At 33.2% G+C, this 21986-nt stretch overlaps 1 protein-coding gene across 1 annotated transcript; it reads right to left on the bottom strand.

Annotated features, from left to right (window-relative positions):
• Positions 1 to 229: 229 nt before the first annotated feature.
• Positions 230 to 19927, bottom strand: LOC133205751 (uncharacterized). The gene is made up of 25 exons (XM_061341620.1): positions 19851 to 19927; positions 17874 to 17928; positions 17613 to 17669; positions 15819 to 15901; positions 15596 to 15648; positions 15294 to 15315; positions 15053 to 15084; positions 14668 to 14726; positions 13950 to 14164; positions 10894 to 13466; positions 10491 to 10613; positions 9975 to 10120; positions 9645 to 9776; positions 9407 to 9516; positions 7961 to 8051; positions 7128 to 7244; positions 6556 to 6643; positions 6025 to 6138; positions 5520 to 5559; positions 4718 to 4861; positions 3768 to 3907; positions 3339 to 3442; positions 2995 to 3095; positions 2118 to 2243; positions 230 to 748 (listed from the first exon to the last, which is right to left on the bottom strand). The coding sequence occupies exons 1-25, from the start codon at positions 19892 to 19894 to the stop codon at positions 601 to 603; spliced, it is 4917 nt and encodes a 1638-aa protein (XP_061197604.1). The 5' UTR covers positions 19895 to 19927; the 3' UTR covers positions 230 to 600.
• Positions 19928 to 21986: the final 2059 nt, after the last annotated feature.

The following is a 21986-nucleotide window of genomic DNA, read 5'->3' as shown; positions in this document are numbered from 1 at the left end:
GGTTTGAATTACTTCTAATACTTATGTCCCATGAGTGAAGTACCTCTCATGAAGCTAACTCTGCTAGGCATTTAATGATAAATGATTTTTATTACAAGTAATAGATTTTTTTTCCCAAAGTATGTATAATTTCATTTATATTTAAGCAAGTGCTCTCTCTCTCTCTCTATTTTGTAAATATAATTTTTCCTGTAATAAAACCATGTACATGTAGGTAAAATACAAAAAATGGTATAAAATTATGTTTTATTTTTCTCAGATGCAATATACAGTGTACTTGAATAAAAAGAGTATTCAATTAACCTTGGTTTATGAATCTGCAGTCACAAGTCAATACTATTGATAGCTCACTTCAGCTTTTGCATCAGGTGAGCTAAAAATAAAATAAAAAGCTGCCTTAATCATGCAAATCACAAAAATTGAGATGAGTCATTGAAAATCTAAGTTTATAGACTTTTCATTCTTCTAAGAATATATCAGACCAGTTCTCTGCCATGTAAAAGATGACAGTCCACAAATCTGAAAATATGGCTCATGGTTCAAATAAATACACTACTAAAAATCTGCAACATCTAAAATCTGTCACTCAGTTAATGGATGTTAACACTGAAGCATATGTAAACCACACACTGGGCATTTATTGCTAGTGTCCTCAGGAAGAGAGTCGAGATCAATGGCAGCACACATTCTGTTGAGGTAGGAGTCTCCTGGTTCCACTTGTTTGATCTGTGATAACGCTGCATCATTCCTGAAAAAAAAATTAATTAGAAAAAAAAAACAAGATTCCCTACTTGTGTGTACAAAACCGAAAAATCATGATTCAAACTTCACAATATTAAGATTTTTAACAAGAAGTCTGTGAGCCAATGCTCACTAATAATACCCCCGCTCTGATGTGAATATAAAGTTCAGTTATGGACAGACACAGTGATAATCAGGAAGTGGACATTGGATTCATACAAAAATGAATCCCAACATATAGCATGCTTAAACAAAGGGTGTGCTAAAATTTCAAGCATCTGTGATGAGAAGTTGCTGAGAAAACTGCGATCAAAATTTGTTATGTATGGTACGGACAGACACACGGATAAACAGGAAGTTGACATCAGATTCGTACAAAAATGAATCCCAACATATGGCATGCCTAAACAAGGAGTGTGCTAAAGTTTCAAGCAACTGCGATGAGTAGTTGCTGAGAAAACTGCGACCAAATTTTGTTATGTATGGTACAGACAGACCCACGGATAAACAGGAAGTTGACATCGGATTCATACAAAAATGAATCCGACCATATGGCATGCCTAAACAAAGAGTTTGCTAAAATTTCAAGCATCTGCGATGAGTAGTTGCTGAGAAAACTGCAACCAAAATTTGTTATGTTTGGTACGGACAGACGCACGAATAAACAGGAAGTTAACATCGGAGTCGTACAAAAATGAATCCCAACATATGGCATGCCTTAACAAAGAGTGTGCTAAAATTTCAAGCATCTGTGATGAGAAGTTGCTGAGAAAACTGCGACCAAAATTTGTTATGTATGGAATGGACAGACTCACGGATAAACAGGAAGTTGACATCGGATTCGTACGAAAATGAATCCCAACATATGGCATGCCTAAACAAAGAGTGTGGTAAAATTTCAAGCATCTGCGATGAGTAGTTGCTGAGAAAACTGTGACCAAAATTTGTTATGGACAGACACACAGACGGACAGACAGACAGACAGCTAGACAGCTGGACAGACAGACACACAAGGGTAAAACAGTATACCCCCCACTCTCCTTCGGAGCAGGGGTATAAAAATATTTCTATTCAGCAGAAATAGTGTCAATTTGGTTTGCATTTTCATTTGATTTCACTTTTTATTTGACTTGATATGGGATGCATTTTTACGAAGCCTATTTGAAGGACAAAACCTTTTTTAGATAGCCTAAAAGGCAAAAATTTCTATGTAGCACAGCATGTCAGTATGGAGGATTTATAATTGTTTCATTTTTTTTCACATGTTGCATTGACAAGTACCTCTTGATACATGCACACATGGGTGGATCCAGGAATTCTTCCAGAAGACCCATGTCAGTATACGTGTACTTCCCAGTAAATATAAACACATTTACCTAACAATTCCAAACTCAACATCCAACGAGGGTTCAATGCTCCAAATCAGAGAGCTCTCTACAAACTGGAAGTGGAACGAGACACTCACACATCTCTTCCTGGGAGACCAAACTTCTAAGTGTATTCTGTAACACAAAGTGTACATATACCCTGGTAGTACTTTTAAAAAGTTTAGACTTCTATACAGAAAATTCTGTACATGTATCAACAAAATGTAAGGAGGAATTATGAATTTTAAATTACTGAAAGCAAAAAGTATTGAACTGATTGACCTACAAACAAAAACAATCATAGCAAAAAATTCTTTCTTAGTTAAATGCATGACTTGAATAATTTTAATTCTCCCCATCTCACAATGACATGAATCACACACACATGCTTACAAACTGAACATTGTGTGGTGGCACATTCTGAAAAACTGCAATTTATGGTACCATGAAATGCCAAAAATCACATAGAGTATCTCCATGTATTTTTTACCACTTCATAATTTATTTTTCTCATAACATTTATCACCTACACCATATCTAGTCTCATTTACACATGAAATGTGAAATACATGTAGTTAGAGGAGAGTTTCCAGGGAAAACTATTGTGTAATATAAATATTTCATTTTGGTTCACAGTCAAATATCTCACTTTGAATAAACTTCACTGTCATTTTTCATTACAAAGAGGTTTTCAGTGTAACCATTTTCATTGAAAACAATTTTTTCTACAAATTGTCTTCATAATTTTTATGTTTGAATTGTCCTGTACATGTAAAGACATAGAAAAACATGGAAAGATTATTTGCAGGTCTGTGAGGAAGGGAGATGAGGTGAGTTACCTAAGGTATTTGTGTCCATTGCTGGACTGTATGGGAAAATTGATTACCTGGGATATTTGTATGCTATGTAGTGGTCCATTTCCAAGAACATTAAATCATTATGCAGGGCATTCATTTGTAATACCAAAGTTCCAACCTCATGCAATATCTGTTAAAAAAAAAAACATTTTTTTTTTATAGAACACTGTTTCATACTGTTACAGAAACCCCATAAATTAAAAAAAAGTGTTTTAAATTCATAGAATATTTTGTTTCAAACAAAAGAAATTAACACATGGAATCTTTAATTTCCGTTAAATTCATTTTATGAAATTGTATATTAATTCTGAAAAATGACTGTAAGACTGAATTACATTTGAGAAAATGGTATGAAATTCGTTTGAAAACATACCTGAGGAAGATCATTTAGTTTAGAGTACTTTTGTTTTAAGTACACCCCATTTACAGCCTCTTCAGCTAAACGTAAACAAAATTGTTCTCTCCTACACTGAACATCTGCAAACAATATGTGATGGTAAACAAATATTAGGTGTAACATTGAAAGAAGCGGTACAAACCTCATAAAAATATAACCCTGCGAAAAACAATACAAGTATCACAACATTCGTTTAACGATACCCACTTTTCCTTCAAATACAGTAAAACTTGTCTAATCTGTTTGTTTTTTGGAACCAGTGGTGTCCAGTTTAGACAAGTTTTACTGTAACAGCAATAAACAGCATTTCATTAGAAGAAATTCATGTGCATGTATAATAGCAACAAATATCATGAGTTCCATGAGAATTCCCTTAATTTTTTAATTCATATCTGCTTCCTATACCTTTGTCACAAGCCATCATTTCTATGGATGATATCCTTTCCTCTTCATGATTTATTTCTAGTCTTAATTTCCTTCTGCTGAACATAAAAGTTTTATGACCAGTTCTGAAACTAGACTCTTCAAAATACCATCCACTCATTCTGCAATATCAATACATCAAAATAAAATTTTTTGTTGTTTTTTTTTTTAAGTTTTAAATATATTCTTATGACACAAACCAGATGAAATGACACAGTAAATCCTTTAAAGCCCATAAGAAAAAGTGTACATTAAATGCATGTAAACCTGTTGAAGAAATTTATATGGTAAAAGCATATTCTTTGCTCCCATAAAAGTCAAATGTTGAAAATCTCTAGAAAATGTACAAAACTGTATAAACAATCTGAATTAACAAAAAATATTTTAGATTAAAAGTAGATTATCAGAAATTCTTGTTTCTTTAACATCACAAACTGTTTGGATTTTCTATTAAGAAAAAGGACAAAATTTGTTCTAGTTTGACCATAAAATTTCAAGAGTGCAAGTCTGCTCCAGTATGATATTCACTAATTTCATTGGTATTACATATATCATTCTACACAATATACAATGTATCAAAAGATCGAGCTGTAGTAGACCTAGGCTCATTGACTTTTAATCAGAATATCGAAGTAAAATACAATTTTCCTCTTAAAATCATTAAAATTTTGAATTTACATTGTCTTCTTGACTTCATATCTAACATATGACGTCATGACTGATGGAAAAAGGTAATGCTTTGACGTCTGCCAATATCCCCCTGGTTTATAACATTATTAATTACCGGGGGTATACATTTTTTCATCAAAGTTTGATTTTGGGGGCAAATATTGGTCATCACAGAATATAGTCCTTTGCGTTTATATTCACAAATTCCTTTAATAAATTCCCTTAAAAAACTGAAATAAAGGATTTCTATTTTGAAAACAGACCCATATAAAAGCTGAATTTCATTGCGTATTTTCTGTGTTTGGTTTTGAAGTTCCTGCATGTTGTCTTTCTGTGACTCCTGTCTGACATCTGATGACAACTTCTCAGCCAGAGCTGCATGTTCCTCAGACAGCCTTCTATTAGTCCTGGGGAAAAATGGATTCTCTGATAAAACATGCATAAATTTGTATAGCGGGTGTGAAATGTTTTCCATAAATCTCTCACAATGGAAGCTACGGTATATGTAATGCTTGGCTATAAAATTTTAAAAAGTTAATCAGGGTTTTTTTCTCCCACATCCCAGGGTAAGCCTGCTGTAAGCCCAAACTTTGCTAAAATAATCTGTTCTTTATAAACCTTTCCAAAGGTACTACCATATTTTCTAGAATAGAACTACCCAAAGGCTATCTGACCAAAATACATGAACCACTGAAAATCAGCCCTAAGTTGATCAAAACTGGCACCCTGCTATATCTACTGGTCAAATACATTAAAAGAAAGTTTCAACATGCAGAAATATTTATAAAGTTTGGAAATTACATGTAAAACAATAATATTGTGTGTTCTCTCATGTCATATTTTTGGGGGATTTTTCAGAATTTTCTAAGGGCCTTAAACTTAAGAGATATTTTTACATCAGCTGAAACTGTTACATCACCCTAAAGAAAAAAGGTAGTGATTGATTAAAATCTCACAGATCAATTAATAATTTCAGCACTTCAAGAATAATAGTCCAGAAATCTCACACACTCAAACACACACATGTACAAGTCTGAATTAGCAGAGCTTATTATATAAACTTACTCAGCCATACTTATATCTTCATTTTTCATGTTTGTTAAATCTGTCAAAAGAAAAGTTACCAAAACTTAATTAAATCAAACACTCTGTAAACAGAACACAAAAGCGGTTCAAACATGTACACCTACCCATCTGATATCATATACGGTACATACCATATACAGTGTACATACAGATACACTGTATATACAGTACATACATTTATTATCTGGCCTTATGGCCAATAATATGGTTAAAGCCAAAGTGCACATCAAAAATAAAATTGTATTCATTTGTTTACACAATCAGCATTCCATCAACTACTACATATACTTTTTATTACCATTTTTTCTACAAAGAACATTTTCAAGAATTTCAGTTTTCACTTTTTAAAAATCTTAAAGCAGTTAAACCTTGGAATCACCACCGACTTAAAAATTTCCATACCTTCATTAACTTCTTAAAGATCTGAGACATTGTAAGTTGTACATGTATGCCAATTGGAAGCACCATGCACTAGGAAACTTACCTGCTTGTTTCTTCTCTATAAAGGCCTTTTCTGCTAAATACTCCTGGATTTCCTGCTCTGATGGTACAGGAGTTTGCTTCATTTCTAATATTTCTTCATCCATCTCTTCCAACTCTGCAATAATATAAAAAGAAATAGGAGACAAACTTTTGCAAAAATATACATGTGTCATCTATAAATCATTAAAATGTTCCTGTAGCTAGCAATATAAGCCATGTACATGTAAATTACAGTGTAGTTTTATGTAGTGCAAAAGGTACAAGAACCTGCATCCCTTTCTATTTGTACTATGGCAATCTTTAAACCTCTTAATTTAGCCTTACTCAAAACAAAGATCCATGACGTGACAAAATTAAAGCTCTTTCCATACACAGTACTCATTTATTCCATGTCTTCAAACAAACATATTCACCTACAGTACATAGCTACACATGTTGAAGAATTATAGATGGAGAGGTAGACTGTGCATTGGAATTTCTTTGCAAAAATTTATAAATCAATATGTAGTCTCCTTCTCTTGTTTTCTTTTACCTTGATTTACAACTTCTATGTTTTGCATAGCATCTGTGGCCATCTGAAGGATTTCTCCCACTTCTAAATTAAGCTTCCTGTTGCCTTCCTGTTTGGAAGAAAGGGGAGAAAATAGTGTCATTTCACTTTTAACTTTTGATATAAATGTATGAAAATATCAGTCATATGGTTTGAATATATTTTGATATTTTCTAAATTGAGCAGAGTAAACTTTACTAAAAATTACACATCATAGACTAATGAAAAGTACCTGTACAAAATTAATAATTACTGTATTCAGAATATACATGTATTTAAATATTTTGAAATTATGTACACTGTAATACTGTAGACATGGAAATTTAAGTGTGGGGGTAATTTACGCTAAATGCACGATAAGAATGCTTTCTCATAAATATCCTCCTGCATACCAACACCTTTAAACACATTTTATTCAGTTTTCAAAACTTATATAATTTGGCTATCACAGAAATCAATCCCACGCGAAATTCTTGCTTCTAATTCACAGATGTTCTATTTTTCAGTAATACTTCACAGATGATGCATTGAATAATCTACTGTAGCACACTGACCTGAATTTTCTGTAACTCTAAAGCAGCTGCTTGTACTGAGGCCTTTTTCCATTCAATTTTTCCAAGCCTGGTACACACATTACTCATTGCTACCATTTTCTCCCTTAATTCTACTTTCTGTGAAATGATATTAGCACAATTTTCAGTACAAGAACAACAAATATTAAGCAGATCCAAAACAAAGAACTTGGTAAGGTAAGGGCAGAATTTGGTCCCTAATTTCAAATAAAAATAAAATCAGTTCCAACTGTTTTTTAAGCAATAAAAGGACACCTCCATCAAAACTAGCATTGATATTGATTTAAAACAATCAAAGAGGTCAAAAGAATTGGAGCATTTTTTATAAAATCTCCTCTTTTCATAAGATTTGAGATCAGATTTGGAAAAAAATAGCTCAAGTGAGCCTAGCTTTTATTTTCAAACATGAGATGTTTTCATCACTAGTGCATGCAGTACATAAGACTGGCCAATTGGCCAGCTTGCTCTTTGAAAATACTACAGTACTGAAATTAAATGAATGAAGAAAATGTACGATTCCAGTAAATTTGTGTATACATTCATTTGACTTATAATTTAATGCATGCAAAATAAAAGGTGTTTGATTATGAATATTTTTTTTATTCTGAGAGTCATCCCAAAAGGGAGGCCATAAAGGGTCTCTTACCTACCTTTTCTTGGATACATCAAATCTTACACAAATCAGAAAATGCAATAAAATCTTGTATATATGTACTTGAATCAATAGTTTAATACAAATATGTCTTAGGACAACAAGTAAGTACACATATATATATCTCCCACATTTACAATACACTGATTTTGTACATATATACCTGAGCTGGACTGCAGGTCTGAGCATAGTGAAATATCTCTGGTGGTTCTGTCAACCATTTCTCCTCCAACTTCTCAATTTCTACTTTCTTCCTGTAAGGTTATTACATGTATTTTACACATTCAGCATTTCTATCCTTCAAGTTCTCAACAAAAATCAATCTAAATAGAAGTTTCCATACAAACATGACATTTCTTGTACATTCATGTTCAAATGAAATCTCTTTCCTCATTATCCATAATAACAATTGTTGACCAATGCAATTTTGTTTTTTTTTAACTTGGGGACATACTATAATAAGTTATTCTGATAATAAGTGAGGTTTAGTATTCCTATAATGTGTATATACGACATGCAAATTGTTACTTAATGTAGATCACCATTTTTTTGTGATACCTTATTTTCGCAAGATAGTTATTTAGTATTTAAAAGCAAGAAGAAATTTTAACTAGATATCATTGAGATGGTGGCCATCTCAAAGAGCCCCGCTTTCAGCATGAAAAATGTAAGGTAGCCTATTTTTGACCTTGACCTAGAAACTTTGTTCAAGGTCACTGCACATCCTTTGACCAGTGGCACTCTGTGAGTGAAGTATGAGCCACATTGGACCAAGGGGAGAGAAGATATGCTCCAGACAAGGATTTTTCATATAATTCTGCTCTGACCTTCACCTCAGACCTAGAAACATGGTTCAAGGTCACTGCATACCCTTTACCCAAAGGCACTCTGTGGGTGAAGTATGAGTCAGATTGGGCCAAGGATAGAGAAAATATGCTCTGGACAAAAATTTAAACAGAGAGGCTATTTCTGACCTTGACACTTGACCTAGAAACTTCATTCAAGGTCACTGCACATCCTTTGACCAGTGGCACTCTGTGAGTGAAGTATGAGCCACATTGGACCAAGGGGAGAGAAGATATGCTCTGGACAAGGATTTTTCATATAATTCTGCTATGACCTTAACCTTAGACCTAGAAACATAGTTCAAAGTCACTGCACACCCTTTACCTAAAGACACACTGTGGGTGAAGTATGAGCCAGATTGGGCCAAGGAGAGAGAAAATATGCTCTGGACAAGAGATCTCGCACGGACAGACGGACGGAAGGACAGCTAGATGGATGGAGAGACTGATCACTATAGGGCACCCGCAGAGCGGGGCCCTAATTAAACTTAGTTATTGTTGTATAAAATGTTCAATAATACAAATTTAAGAGAGTCTTGCACAATTACGGGAAAATAAAATTCTTGCAAATAAAAAGTGTTTTACAGTATTAAACAAGATACAAAAGAGTGCTGTATGAAAGATTGTCAAACAATTGCTACCTTTATGAAAATACCATGCTTGCACTCTAACACAAAAACACATACATGTACATGTATGTTTCACTGCTACTAAAAGAAAATTTTCATAAAAAAATTCACTCTCAGTAATTTAATATTTCATACTTGTCAACTTCTGCCATCATCTGAGCATTCATCTCCATCTGAGCTTCAATATGGGACTTCACTGTTAAATCAGCCAAAACTTTACTCTTGAGGTCATCACAAGGTATTTCCTGATGAGAAAAAAGAAGCATGATTAAATATGCAACAAGAACTTCAGAAAATATATGTTCAAAAAAGGATTTTGTTCAAAAGCTGCAAGCTCACAGGCAATAAATGCATAAACGCTGAACAGAGTTACCTCCTCCTGAACTAAGCTGCATCTAGTTCTGCGTAGTTCGTAAAGTTTGGAAGCTTTGAGACAAGACGGCTTGACGACCTGGAGATAATCACATAGAGACAAGGCTGTCATTGGGCCTGTCCAGATATCATCCTGTGTCATAAATAATAAAGGCACAGTTTTATTTCTCATACAAACCCATGTTTGAATTTGAAATAATGTTTAAGTACCCAAGAAAGAGATGAAGTTACTTGGTTTTTATTTTCTTTTGGTTATGCTTGGGAAACAGGGAAAACGTGTGGAAAAAATACTACTTTGAAATTAACCTTTTTCAAGATATTTATGTCATACCTGAGTGATGTCACATTCCACTGCAGTCTTGTTGATGGATAATTGGGAAATGAGGGACTCTTCTACAGCTGTTATATTGTCAGGGGGCATGGTGATGTTGTCACAGTCTTTATTAAGAAGAGCCTGAGTGGAGTCTATGGGTGAAGCTGTAAAGTAATAGCCACAATTACTTTTTTTTTTAAATAACCTATTATGCAAACCACTAACCATGACTTAAACAAACTTAAATCGACCCTAATAAGGATACTTGAATACTGTAGCTGTAAATTAAAGATTCCAGCCTGCTGTTCCTTGGTAGAATTTCTCCGTTTTTTCCTTTGTGCTTTTATGAAACAATTTGAACCTTATTGTTGGCCAACTTTGAGTGGAACAGTTTTGAATCTAAATTTTATGAGGATGCTTGCAATATCATTCTGTGATAGAATAATTTTCTTACCTAGATCATGATGATGATTTAAAGAGACAAATGAATTTAATTTCAGTCCCATTTTAATTCATAAATTCAACATATTTTACCTAAGGTTGAGGTACTTTCAGGTCTAAAGGATGTCACAGTGGAATTCAATGTGGCATCTGTAAACAAATTCTCAGGTGGAGCCTGCTCAAGAAGTCCCACCATATTACCTTCCATCATAAGACCTACAAAGTACAAAAATCTTCAAGTCTAAGCATGATCAAATACATGCATGTCACTGTGTGCTTATCAGGATAAAAGAAAATAAGAATTGCTTTCAAGAAAATCATTGCTTTACTCTTATAAACACTACTGGTATTTATATTATAAATTTATAAACAGGTGTATATGAATATACATCTACATGAGTTTTCTAAATTTTTTTTTCCTTTCCAAAAATATAAACAACACATTTTCTAAGTAAAAGGAAAATGATTGCAGAGGTTTGAAAAATATATTACATACTTAATTGTTTATCATCTGTCTTTTGAGTCCCAGTTAAATTGATATTGGATTTCCTGTCTGCCATGATACTTTCAGCTAATTGGGGTAGTTCATGGACAGTTGATACATCTTTTCCTTCTAATCTATTTTGCACAGTTGAAAGCGATGTTTTTATTTTGGTTTCTTCCATTGCTCCACTATTGTTACCAAACGTAAGTGTTATGTTACTTCCAGTCAAAGTTGGCAATTTTTCAACAGTCTCGGAAACAATTTTGTTTTCGGCACCAACCCCAGGAACAGAAGCCAGTGGTTCATTGTCACTTATCAAGTTAGCAGTGACTGGTTTTGTTTCATCCATAGCTGCACTTTTATCAGCAAATAAAACTGTTTTATTTTCTGCAACTCTGGGCCAATCTAAAATATCATTCTTGGATATGCTGTTCTGCGTGGAGCCAATCTCGATATTGGCAGTCACCATCTTTGTTTCTTCCAGCCAGTCACTTTTATTGCTGAACATCAATGTTTTATTTTCTCCATGTGTCTCTATATTCTCATTCTTGCTTGCTATGATATTTTCCTTGATTAGTGTTGAGCCCTCCACTGGGTTCATCAATATGTCATCAAATTTACTAGTATGTTCCTTGAGGAGGTTCTTCAGATCAGCCAAAGTTCTAGTGTTTCCATCACCTTTGTCACTGATAACCTCCTCACCACATCTTTCCGATTCTTTTTCTGTGACAGTGGATTCAACCAAAAATTCTGTTCTCTTTGCTTCAAACACATCATCAGCTTGCAGAGATGTTGTATTTCCTGTTTCAGTTTTCTTGAAATTAAAGCTGATTTCTGAATCATTATCAGAATCAGCCTCTTCCATTTCAGACATCTTGCTTTCATGCTCTTTCTTACATAATGAAGCTACATCTTTCTGATCCCCATCTTGAACATGTTTTTCAGACTTCTCTGTCTGCTCTCCCATTCTATTTACTTCTCCTTTCCTATCCACTTGTGTTGAACTCTCGACCTCAATTACTCCTGTCAGAGCTTTTGTTTCTTCCATCAAGTTCACAGTCTTTGTCCTCTCAATGGACTGTGACTCAGCAGTCCAAATTCCTCCTGTTAGAGCTTTTGTTTCTTCCATCAAGTTGACAGTTTTTGTCCTCTCTATTGACTGTGACTCGGCAGTCCAAATTCCTCCTGTTAGAGCTTTAGTTTCTTCCATGTTGTCCTCCTTTGCTACTTTTTTTGTTTCCTCCCCACCTTGCTTGAAGGAATTCATGATTGAATCATCCTTGCCTGCCTTGCCACCAATTGCTTCAGGGTCAGTAAAAATTCCCCCAGTAAGAGCTTTAGTTTCTTCCATATTGTCATCCTTTCCAAAAATCTGTGATTCCTCCCCACCTTGCATAAAGCACTTCTCAACTGGATTTCTGCTTCCTATCACCCCAACACTTTCAGAGCCAGTCCAAATTTCTCCAAGCAGAGCTTTAGTTTCTTCCATGCTATCCTCCTTTCCAAATATCTTTGTTTCCTCCCCTTTTCTCAAACCACTCACTAATGAGTTTTCCCTGTTTGTCTTCCCAAAACTTCTTTCAAGGTCTGTCCAAATTCCTCCAGTCAGAGCTTTGGTTTCCTCCATATTGTCCCCCTTTCCAAATATTCTTGTTTCCTCCCCACCTTGCTTAAATTGACTCTCTAATGAGCTCTTTCCACCTGTAATCCCAACACTTCTTTCAATGCCAGTCCAAATTCCTCCAGTCAGAGCTTTAGTTTCTTCCATGTTATCATCTTTTACAGATATCTTTGTTTCCTCCCATCCTTGCTGGAAGTGTTTTTCAACTGCTTGACTATTGACTGTCACCTCAACATCTCTATCTGAGCCAGTCAAAATTTCTCCCTTGAGCACTTTCGTTTCTTCCATGTTTCCATCTGTACTGAATATTTGAGTTTTCTCTCTTCCTTGCTTGTAAATCTCCTCCTCCATCCAAATTCCCCCTGAAATTAATTTTGTTTCCTCCATAGCATCGCCTCCGTGAAAGACTTGTGTCACTTCAGAGTTGCTTTCAACATGAATTTTTTCCACTACATCATGACTTTTCTGTAATGTGTCTAACCTGTGCAGATCCCTTTTTTCCACAGTCCATATAGTGCTGTCCAGAACTGCTGTTTCATCCATGCCATCTCCAGAAGTGAAGACCTGGGTTCTTTCAAACTCAGTTGAGGTAGAATAAGCTGACCGTAAATTTTCAATTTTATCTTTATTCTGATTTTTTAGGAGTGACTGAAGAAATCCTGTAGCTTTGGGTTTCTCTAAATTAGAAAGGACATCAAGTTCACTTGCTAAATCTGCTGTCATATTTTCAGCAGTTCCTGAGTTAAGAAGCTCTGGTTTCTGAGAGGATGGCACCAATGTTAGAGGTGCTCTCTTGGCTACACTCAGTTGACTTGACAGAGTTGTGGTTCCTGTTATGAGACTGGACATAGTGGATTGCATAGAGCAGCTGTAACGATTCATAGTTGTGTAAACGTATGTATCAGGGTCCTCCTGTGCTTTGGCATGAAACAACTTTTCTGGTGTCTCTATTTGTAAACTGGTGCTGAAAGGAAATTCACATAACAAGATATACATGTTTGAACATTCAAAATTTGCTTTCATTGGAAATTGTCTCCCTCCCTCTTGAAAGTGCATGATTTATCTCTTAATGAATATTATTAAAAATCTTTCATCAAACTCTGATGTTTTGCAAAGATGTAAATGCATAATGTGAGAAACTTGAATTTTTGGTTTAAAAAATTGATTTACTATTAAGTTAAATATTATATTTGTCATCTTTTACATTTACATACATGTAATTATCCTAATTTCTTCAGTGACCAATACTGGTCTCCACACTGTTTGGTTAGAAGTACATGTAATAGTTATCTTCAGCTTTTTCATTCGCAGTCATAATAAATTTGTAGTTTACAACCACAAATGCTGACATCTTTAATGATTGATTTTCATCTTGGAACATGGGCAGAAGGTACCAAACAAAAAAATTAATTGGCCCTAAATATGTTTTAGAAGCAGTCAGCATTACCTTTTTGTCCTCTTTTCAGATGAAATCAGACTTTGGAGAAATTTGTGATCCACTCTGCTCTTGCTTTTCAGTTCCTCAAAGTCATCCGGAGGTTCATTGGATAATCCGACTAATCCAGTCAGCTCCATCTCATCGTTCGTGATCAGAGTGTGGTTGATGGGATCTACAGGGACTCCAAGGGGCTGGTCCTCCTCAAAGGGGATTTCCTGTACATCCTAAGAATATAAAAACCCGATACTTCAACTCAATGGAAGTACATAACAATATACTTTAATTGCATGAATGATGCATATGATCATGACGATTAATAAAAAAAAATTCATTGTACAAATATACAAACTAACAAGATAGAGATTTGTTTCATGAATGTCTGCAAGTGATGTCAGCTAATACATGTATTTTAAGTCAATATATCAAAGAGGAGAAATGCTTTGTACTAACATTCAACATGATAAGAAAAAAAAAATTACAATTCATGTCATTTTAGGAAGGAAATCAGCATATCAAATTAAATACATGTACATGTATATATTTATATTCCTTTCATGTATACATTATTTTTAAATATGACATGTTAATACATGTATAATTGTTTTTTTTTTTACTGGTATTAATAAATGTAAATACAATAAATACATGTACAGTATCTTTTATTCAAAATGAAAAAGAAAGAAAAAAAAAACACTTGATACACTAACTAAAAAACATGAAGTTTTACCTCATCTGTATTAGTGAAACCTGGATGCTGTATTGAACCTGTAAGAAGTTTGTCCAGGCCTGGAAAATAAAAAGTGTGTTCAAAATAAAAAGGAACTATAACCAAAAATTTAGTGCATTTTTTTTAAACAAGAATAGGCATATGTATCTCTACTGCATGAGAGAACAGATTTAAATTATTGCCACCTTCACATGTACGTACCTGGTTATCCCATGCATATTTCTGTGTCTCAGTAAAATAAGCTTAATAGTTAAACTGATCAATGAAATGTATAACACTGTGCGTCTATATAAATTTTATATTTACATTCATTTGCATCATCACTGACAGCATTTAATTTTTAACTTGTTAATATAAGAGGTTTGTTTATGAATGTTAAAAATACCTGAAATCTCTGGTTTTTCCTGTTCTATGGTGCTGAAAATTATAAATCAAATTTAGTGTTTTGATTTTTTTTGGTCATAGATTTTAATATTAATAATGTTTTTAACCATTTATCCATGGTATCCTACAATGTACTGTATGAGCGAAGGTGTATCTTTAAACTAAACTTTGAAAATTAATATTACTTTGGGTTTCAACAAAATCAAAGAACACACACGCACACACACAAGAAGAATACATACTTTTCTAAATCTGGAGAATTCTCTAAAATATGAAAAGGACACATTATTTAATTAACAGCCAAAACAATAATTTAGAAAATTCTGTCAATGATGTAGCAGTAAATTCTATATGTTTATTAGTGTTAACATTTTATACATACTGGTATTCATCTATTTTGTACAGTACCAGATAAAAAAAATATTCTTACATGTATTGTAGAAAAACTTTATTTAAAGCTTTTATTTTTTAAATCTAAAATGTCCCTTGTCCATATTTATGTACAAACATGGGGAATTGCAAAATTAAAATGAATTAAACTTGCCTGCACTTGAATTTTCATTATGCCAAGCCCCTGGAGAGTCCTTTGGAAATTCTCTGCAATTTAGAAAATCAGCATGCACAAGTTAACACAACTTCAGTCAACTTATGTCATTTGGAAGTAATGCCGATTTCTTATCTTTACCAAGACATTGCAAATTAAATTGCCAGGATTTTCGAAGGCATTGACAAAATAGATTTGAAAGTAATGTGTAAATGATGCTCACTTGATTTGACAAGTATCCGCAAAACTAACTCTTCTGTTCTCTGATCTCCTGGCTTTCTTGGCGGGAGGAAATTTACAGCCATCCTAGAAATTTAATCAGTGTAAAATCGAAAATCAAATTAATAAAAAATCAAGTTTTGAGCCACGTGGGCAAGTGACCACACCAGATTTACATGTACATGGAAAAAAATTGTCCTCAAACATGATGTACACAATGGCAAATAAAATAAAATGTGGTGACAAAATCATATTTAACCTTATAATTATAATGAATTCTAAATAGGGTAACTTCCATGAAATATGATGCATTGACCTTTGCACTGAAAAAATATTGAAAATCAGAGACAAACATACAAACAGGTAAAAAATACAGTGTAGTAAATACTCATGTATAAACATAGGTAATCAGAGATTACAGAGCTCACCTCAACGAATGTTGTCTTTAAGTAAGGCAAAGTCCCACACTGAACTAATAATCTAGGAGTGTGCATCCCTAGATGCAACATTTATGCAATTTTGGTCTGATAGGGCTTGCAGTTACTTGGGAATAGACTTATCTGAAAACTTAAAACTAGTCACTCATCCAGAAAATGTAAGTCAAATCCAGCATCCGAAGCAAATTTGAGATTGTTTATCCCTTGATGCATCATCCATGCAAGTTTGGTTCAGATAGGCCTTATAGTTACTTGGAAATGAGATCTGCTCCAAAAACTTTAACCTGGTCACTCATCCAGAAAATGTGGGTCAGATCCAGCATCCGAAGTAAGTCCAGTAGTGTGAATCCTTAGATGTATCATCCATGCAAGTTTGGTCAATATAAGGTTTATAGTTACTTGGAAATGACATCTGCTCCAAAAACTTTAACCTGGTCACTCATCCAGAAAATTTAAGTCAGATCCAGCATCCGAAGCAAGTCCAGTAGTGTGCATCCTTAGATGTATCATCCATGCAAGTTTAGTCAGTATAGGGCTTACAGTTACTTGGAAATGACATCTGCTCCAAAAACTTTAACCTGGTCACTCATCCGGAAAATCTAGGTCAGATCCAGCATCCGAAGCAAGTCCAGTAGTGTGCATCCTTAGATGTATCATCCATGCAAGTTTGGTCAATATAGGGCTTATAGTTACTTGGAAATGACATCTGCTCCAAAAACTTTAACCTGGTCACTCATCCGGAAAATATAGATCAAATCCAGCATCCGAAGCGATTCCAGTAGTGTGCATCCTTAGATGTATCATCCATGCAAGTTTGGTCAATATAGGGCTTATAGTTACTTGGAAATGAGATCTACTCCAAAAACTTTTACCTAGTCAATCATCCGGAAAATGTAGGTCAGATCCAGCATCCGAAGCGATTCCAGTAGTGTACATCCTTAAATGTATCATCCATGCAAGTATGGTCAATATAGGGCTTATAGTTACTTGGAAATGAGACCTGCTCCAAAAACTTTAACCTGCTCCAAAACCATTAACCTGGTCATTCTTTAGCTGAAACTGCAGCATCTGAAACCTTGACTGGTACAATGAAACACACTAGAAGCATCCTCCATGCATCTCTGACTAATATAGGCCATAGAAGTACTTGAAAAGAAAACTGCTCTAAAAACCTTAACCTGGGACGCCGACACCGACGCCGAAGCTGAGGGTATTACATAGGCTCCCCCAACTTAGTACAAAAAATGTACAGCTTGATATCTGATTTCTGAAATGGAGCACAGAACATATAAAACTTTGTAAAAATTATGGATGCACCAAGTTTTACAATCAACTCAATCTAAGCAAGAAGAATAATATACCTGCTGATTTGGATCAAGATCTGACAAGGGCAGCTTTGACTGTGGAATCTTTAGGATCTGCAATTCAAAATTTATCATTTTCAATTCTGATTCCTTAAAAATTGTTTTTATCAATAAAGAAAGAGGCATTTCTAAATTTCTTAAGTCATTCATTATTACAATTATAAAGAAGTGTAGTGATAATCCATGTATAAACTTTGTATGTACATGTACTACACATCAAGCCACCAATGTGTGGAGCATCAAAATCTGTTTACTTACTGAGGAAGATCTTCTGTGAGATTTTCTATGATGTTTGCACTCTGAACCATCTTTTCTATAATCAGAATTTGATAAACATGTTTTTTTTTTTCACAATGATATATTTTTCCTGCCAGCATACTAGCTAGGCTTAGTATACTCATTTCTCATTATATTGTGGGTTCCACTGTGTTACGGATTTTTTTTTTATTAACAGAAGTTTAAAATGTTTTTGTTATTTAATTCTGTAAACTGTTAGCAATTATGAATTGACAAATCACTAACTTAAGTCAAGAAAAGACAATAGATTTTAAGTGTAAGTTTAATATGTCAACTATTAGCTAGAAATACCTAAAGTTGCACATTCAAAGTAAAATGAAATTTCAATTTCTAAACTTTTAAGAACCACAATTATGCGAGACACAAGTTTATGATTCATTTTTAAAACAAACAAGAATCCTGAGAAAGAAACAAGATTGCATGTTTTAATACTAGCAATAAACAGGTCCTGTACAAACACTACATTTACCTATGTAGCTTGAATTACCTATATATCTTTATACAGCTACTTTAAATAGCTTTAGCTACTAAATGACATTTATTTCTTATATGGGATTTTTTTCAGCATGTAAAAAATTGCACTTTGGTGCAGTGATAATATTCAACCTTCAACTGTTCTGAAAACAATGCATGAAAAAATTGCTTTCTAAGATGTGTCTACTTCAGAGAAATCGCAATCAAAGTTCTTTAAGTTTTGGGGTTATATATACAACAGTTGATCTGTGACCAAACAGTCACTTTTTGAATAAAATAAGAAAGACCATCAATTCTGGTAAACTTGATAATTGATAATAGTTTATAATATTTCAACACAATGTGAAGTAATAATATTTATACTTATAATCCATGGTTCACTGCACACAAGGTGGTGCACAGTTACTCAAACAATGTAAATTCATCTTTCGCTTCAAAATGTTTAAAAGCAGCAATTTCAGGATGAGAAAGAAATTTCAGTGTCCACTCGTCCCAGGTGGCAAGTATGAAATCATAACCACTCGTCTCCATGATGATTTTATATAAGCCAAGTCATTCTAATTTAAAAGATCAAAGCACATTTCAGATATCTTTATCATTCATATTATGTCCCGTGTACATATGATATTCATATGTTATTATAAAGAGTCTGGGTCTCATATCAAGTTTGAAAGCAGTTTGTTTCATTTTGTTGAAATTAAACCCAAAAAAACCCCAAACTTTTCCTGGAATGATAAATGCATCCATGTGTTTTTCCATGGAATTATCAAGCACATTCAAAACTAAATTGTTGCAATAAACAATGCAACAAACTAAAATAAAGAAATTTAAGTGGAAAATTCTTTCAACTTAGTGTTAAGACTGTCTGCTTTATTTCGGATTAAGTTTGCATTTTACTTATTATTGATTTCCACTGATAGTCTTGTTCATGCAACCAAAAGTTCTTTTTACAACAACTTACAGTCAGAAGAGACTGGATAATTTGTATATGTAACGAGCGTGATCTTTTTAGCAAACAAACATACTAGCTGTCTAACAGTCTAAATTTGGTGAAATACAATATAACATTGAATTTGTGTAAGTGTTTTGGTTTATTTAAATTATCACGGAAAAATTCTACTGGTCACTAGGGACAAGACGATTACGACATCCACTTGTCCTGATCCAATTGTCACTGGACCAGTGCATTATTCGCACCCTAAGCAATGTTTAAAGTACCTTTGCTCTGGTTTGCTTTTTTTTTCAAAGTCCATAGTACAGACATTAGTAGTGACATACTTGCAGATTTTTTTTCTATTTTAATAAAAAGCAAACTTGTGAAAAAGCTGATCAAATAACCTACTTTGAGTAGCTGTAAACATATTAAAGCTACATGGGTAATTCAAGCTATGTAGCTAAATGTAATAGACCTCATAAAGAACTAAAATGTATGACTTTCGGAAAAAAAGTATAAAAAATAAATACCTGATGGAGGTTAATGAAAATTTATTTTCGTCTGTATATTCCATTACGTTTCATCCATTTGTCTTTCAGCTTTTGTCTCGATTTATAGAGAAAATACAAAAGTTTCTTTAAATGTCTACGAAAATAAAAGCAACTTTCTTTTAAAATTATACTTTATCGTATTCAATAATTTATTTTTTGAATATTCTTTAAATTTAGCAGAACAAAAGATTACGTTTAAAAAGCAGAGGAAACTCGGGTTAATTTAAATTATTCTTGACCATACTACTATATGCTAGACTTATTAATTTACGTAACTGCTATCTATTTTTAAACATTTATGTTCATTTCAAAATATTTAATCATTTCTGTATATACATATAGCATAAAAATGTAAATCGAACTACCTCTGAAATCCTTGATTGTTTACGCTTTTAATTTTCGCCGCCTCATTATGTGCGCCACCTATATAAACTATGAAAGATAACTCTAATTTATCAAGCGTACAAGGTAATATCATGTTTTTAACATCAAAGCTATATTGCAACAGATTTTTTCCCAAAAAATAAATTGCAGTACTCACAAAATTTATTTGGAAAAAATCTAACAACATTTGAAGAATGGAAAGCTTTATTTTGAGAAACATCAATTTTGTATACAGATGTGCCATAAAACAAGGGGTATAACTCTTGTCATTACTTCTTGTCTATGTGGAGAGAAGTGAAGTAAACTCTATAGAATGGCATTTTTAGATGTAATTGAACATTGTTTTGCCTAGCAAACAGTTTATTACATGTATTTCAACCCTCTTAATGATTTTGGACTGTATTTGTTTTTTTTTTTCATAATAAAATTTTATTTTATTTAATATTATCATAATATATGTCAAATTTGGTCTTTAAAAAATCCTAATGCATTTTATTTTTCATTGCATTTAGTGTTAAGACACTAAATGAATTTATTTTTGCATTATTCAAAAGAAATATATGTTTTGTTTCTTTCCTAAACTCTGTTTTCACTGACCATTATTTTTAATACATGTAAGACACTAAATGAATTTATTTTTGCATAATTCAAAAGAAATTATGTTTTGTTTCTTTCCTAAACTCTGTTTTCACTGACCATTATTTTTAATACATGCAAGTTAATTAACATTTCCAAAAATGATGAAACAAATATAAAATTCAATTCAAAACATTTGTTTCATTTTGATGGTATCTGTGTGTAATATTTTTAACCAAATCACGCTATTTTGAAAGAAAAAATATCTGGAAAAATTTGGATGGATTTACAGAGTTATGCCCCCTTTTTCATGGTAATTTCCATAAATAATTAAATTATGCTAAATTCATGCTTTCTTTTAGACTTTTTACTACACATATTATTTCAAAAATACTGAAACTTATTACTCAGAAAATAATTTCTGCTGCAATTTAATAATTGAATAGCACATAGCATCATCTTTTTTTCCTTCCTTCTTTCTGTAAAGGCTAGGAAATGGCACTTGTGTGCAAACCAAAATGCAAACATACTATATAAAAAAAACCTATGCCAGTTTACATTTGTGCCCCCTCAATCATAATATCTGATGATCTTTATTTGCTTGTCAAGAATTTTTTGTTTAGTTGCCCCCACCAGAAATTACTTTCTGATAAACCTTTATTCACCTTGTTAAATGATGCTCCAAGAAAAATTTGTTTGAAATAAGCCTACTGGTAATGGTTTTGGAGCAAATTTGAAATACGCCTCATGATTTTGGAGCAAATTTGAAATAAGCCTAATGGTTTTGGAGTTTGAAATATGCCTAATGGTTTTGGAGCAAATTTGAAATAAGCCTAATGGTTTTGGAGCAAATTTGAAATATGCCTAATGGTTTTGCAGCAAATTTGAAATAAGCCTAATGGTTTTGCAGCAAATTTGAAATATACCTAATGGTTTTGGAGTAAATTTGAAATAAGCCTAATGGTTTCGGGGCAAATTTGAAATTAAGCCAAATGGTTTTGGAGAAATCAATAACATCAATAAAGTACACAAATGATGAACTATCACTGTCAAAAAAAACTACTCTGACAATCTTTATCCAAATTAAATTACAAGAACTTTATAATTACAGATATAATTTGTTACATATCCTTGAGATGTCAGATCATCATGTTG

Source organism: Saccostrea echinata, unplaced genomic scaffold (genome assembly GCF_033153115.1).
Source record: "Saccostrea echinata isolate AGI-Se365-2 ecotype Australia unplaced genomic scaffold, CSIRO_AGI_Sech_v1 ptg000054l, whole genome shotgun sequence".
Taxonomy (NCBI): domain Eukaryota; kingdom Metazoa; phylum Mollusca; class Bivalvia; order Ostreida; family Ostreidae; genus Saccostrea; species Saccostrea echinata.
This window is presented reverse-complemented; position numbering and strand designations above follow the sequence as displayed.

What these genes read in the sequence shown, in the direction of transcription:
- LOC133205751 (XM_061341620.1), bottom strand. Translation starts at nt 19,894, where the DNA reads ATGGAATATACAGACGAAAATAAATTTTCATTAACCTCCATCAG. An exon ending in GTTTCACTAATACAGATGAG is followed by an intron (nt 14,165 to 14,667) that starts GTAAAACTTCAT and finishes TTATATTCTTAG; the next exon opens with GATGTACAGGAAATCCCCTT. An exon ending in ATAGCATACAAATATCCCAG is followed by an intron (nt 2,244 to 2,994) that starts GTAATCAATTTT and finishes TTTGTGTTACAG; the next exon opens with AATACACTTAGAAGTTTGGT.